The sequence below is a fragment of the Humulus lupulus genome, chromosome X (assembly GCF_963169125.1).
Source record: "Humulus lupulus chromosome X, drHumLupu1.1, whole genome shotgun sequence".
NCBI classification, from domain to species: Eukaryota; Viridiplantae; Streptophyta; class Magnoliopsida; order Rosales; family Cannabaceae; genus Humulus; species Humulus lupulus.
This window is the reverse complement of record NC_084802.1, coordinates 100,833,221-100,836,212: the sequence shown is the minus strand read 5'-3', so window position 1 is coordinate 100,836,212 and position 2,992 is coordinate 100,833,221. Positions and strand designations below refer to the sequence as shown.

At 31.4% G+C, this 2,992-nt stretch overlaps 1 protein-coding gene across 1 annotated transcript; it reads left to right on the top strand.

Moving 5' to 3' along the window:
* Positions 1 to 624: 624 nt before the first annotated feature.
* LOC133804555 (uncharacterized) lies at positions 625 to 2,039 on the top strand. The gene is made up of 3 exons (XM_062242708.1): positions 625 to 856; positions 935 to 1,033; positions 1,539 to 2,039. The coding sequence occupies exons 1-3, from the start codon at positions 728 to 730 to the stop codon at positions 1,698 to 1,700; spliced, it is 390 nt and encodes a 129-aa protein (XP_062098692.1). The 5' UTR covers positions 625 to 727; the 3' UTR covers positions 1,701 to 2,039.
* Positions 2,040 to 2,992: the final 953 nt, after the last annotated feature.

Genomic DNA, 2,992 nt, shown 5'->3' with positions numbered 1-2,992 from the left:
TTTTTGTTTTAGTGTGTTTTTGTCTCATCCCATTACACTCAGTTTAGCTCTTTTTTATCTGTCCTGGACTGGTTACATTTGCTGAGTTCATGCAAAAAAAATTCAAATTTCACAGATGCAACTATTATGTGAAAAAGTGATTGTTTGTTAATCAAAATATCCATATTTTGGTGCACGTATATAAGTGAACCTTGCATCATTATTTATGTACACAGATTTAGAGAGCACTAAGAGAAAAAGAAGAGAGAAAGAGAGAGTTCAGTGAGTTATAGAGGTTGGAGTTCTTGTGAGAAGCTTGTTCAAAGAAAGCTAAAACAGAGAACTTTTCTCTTTGTACTAAAGCCTTGTAATTATTCTAGATTGATCGTAGTGAAAACTCACGTAGGCCAATTCCACTGAACCATGTATATTGTGGTGTTCTTTTGACTACTGTTTCTATCATTCATTAAAGTTTGTGATTTGTTTCTGTTTCTGGCATTATTTCTTGTTTGTGTTTGTTCTTTTTTCTGGTTCGTTTTATTGGTGTTCTTGGAAGGTTATTAAAGGGTTCAATCACTTTCAATATCATCCTCTATGTAACAGAACGGTCAAACTAATTCTTCTTGTTTTTCTTATTATTGTAAAACACTTGCACTATTCTTTTTACCTTGCCTTTCGTTATTGCAAAACACTTGCACTATTCTTCAGGCAGGTTTCTTCTCATTTTTCCTTAATTGATGTCCAAGAGATGGATGCAATAGTGTCAAGTTTTAATGCTTTTGAAACTAAGGAAGCAGGCCCACTAATTCTAACATGGGCAGTGTTTCTTTGTCTGATTTCATCACTTCCGGGAAAAGAAGAAAACAATGTTCTAATGGTATGCATTTCAGTTTGGCTTTTTCTTTTCCCCCCTGCACTATACTGTTACAGTATTTAATTAATGTTGTATATGCAGGAGATTGATCATATTAGCTATGTTCGTCAAGCTTTAAAAGCTGCATCTTTGAGATTTTTTCTTGAGATCCTCGAGAGTGACTTATTAAATGAGTCAGATGTAAGTTATTTTAGTTTATCTAGGTTCCTATGTAATAGTTGAACTATGTTAGTTACCTAATATGAAAATTCTTTTTTTTTCCCCTCACTTTATTAGTTTAATATTAGTTTCAAGTCCGTGATCTTTTTTCAATTTGTTTGTTTCCTTAGGGTCCTGTTGCTGGTTATCGAAGTGTATTGAGAACTTTTATTTCTGCATTTATTGCATCTTATGAGATCAATATTCAGGTAATTAGATTAAGTATCTTGAATGACCTCAAGTTGTTTATTTTATTTATATTAATATTTTTTATTTTGTCTATGTTGCAGCTAGAAGATTGTACCCTTAATTTGATATTGGATATTCTTTGCAAAGTTTATCGGGGAGAGGTTTGGCTGCATAATGATTGTCTTTCAGGGTCATTTATTGATTATTTTGTTGATTTTTCATTGGTGTTTCTATTAAAGTTGACATTTTTTTTTCCTTCATAGTGTTTTGATTGGATTTATTGCTTTAAATTTTTTAGGAATCACTTTGCAGTCAGTTTTGGGACAGAGAAAGTTTTGTTGATGGTCCTATTCGGTGTCTTCTTTGTAACCTAGAAGGTGAATTTCCCTTCAGGACTGTGGAACTTAATCGCCTCTTATCATCCCTATCTAAAGGAACTTGGCCAGCAGAATGTGTGTAAGTTTCTTTATTTCTTTGCATTGGGTTGAGGATTCTATAGTAATTTCTGTACGTTTGTAAACACTACACTGTACTATATCAGCGTAATTGACTGCGAATATGTATCACTGTTTTGTAATTACTTGTTAGTGCCCAAATAACTTAAGGTCTAGAGTTTAGTACCTGTTTGAGCTCCATATTCTATTACACCTCTCCTTTAAATGAGATATGAGATTCGATGGATCTACCCTAGAAATAATAGTATCATTCTAAATGCTTTTGTAACTCAAATCTCCCAAACTTTTAACATGCTGTCTCAGTAATTAAGCACCTGAACCAAAGATGTCTTTAGGGTGAAATTGAGGCCCCTTTAACCTAAAAATGTTAATGTTTGTTTACTGTAATATGTATCTATTCACTGTGTGATAGCAGTATTTTGAATTTTGAAGTATGTTCACCTGGTATTGCTTACTTAGGTCTTATATTGTATACAATTTTATTATTTGATTTTTTTTTTTTTTTTTTTTAAGCATATACCTTACCTTTTATCTGCTATTGCAAGAGAAAAATGTCTCTTTCTCCATCAATTAGAGGAGAAAATGATACTTAATTTTGAAGGCTTTGTGTTGGGCAGCTGTAGAATATTGTGCTGAAAGTAGTAACTTTTCAATATGTTGAATATTTAAGACTACTTGAATACTTAAAGAACATTTTGTTGTTGATGACAATGTTGAATGTTTTAAACTAATTTGCGGATTGTTAATACAATGTTGAATGTTTTTACTTTTTGTTATTTGAAAATCAAGTTCATTTGATGATGCTAGTATATATTAGAAAGCTAATTTTAATTATATAAAAAAAATTAAAATATAATAGAGGGAAATTTGCGGCATAAATACCCATTTTGTTCATTTTGTTGCTAATAAGTACCCAATTTTTTAAAATTGCTGCATTAATACTCAAAATTCCACTTTTTAGACTCTGCCGTTGGTACCCACTTAACAGAGTTACTATTAAGGACACATGTACTGTCCTGATAATTCTTCTTTTTTTTCACCTAATTAATTAAGAAAATACAATAAGTACCATCAATAATGTGTCTAGCTTTATTTTTAGCCCGATAAAAAGTCCAAGAGGAAACTTTAGAGTACTTACTATCAGATGTCATCTGTCTGTAAGACTTTAGAGTACTAATTTTTATTTTAATTAGTTTTATGTATTTTCTTAATTAATTAGGTGAAAAAAAAGAAGAATTATCAGGACAGTACACGTGTCCTTAATAGTAACTCTGTTAAGTGGGTACCAACGGCAGAG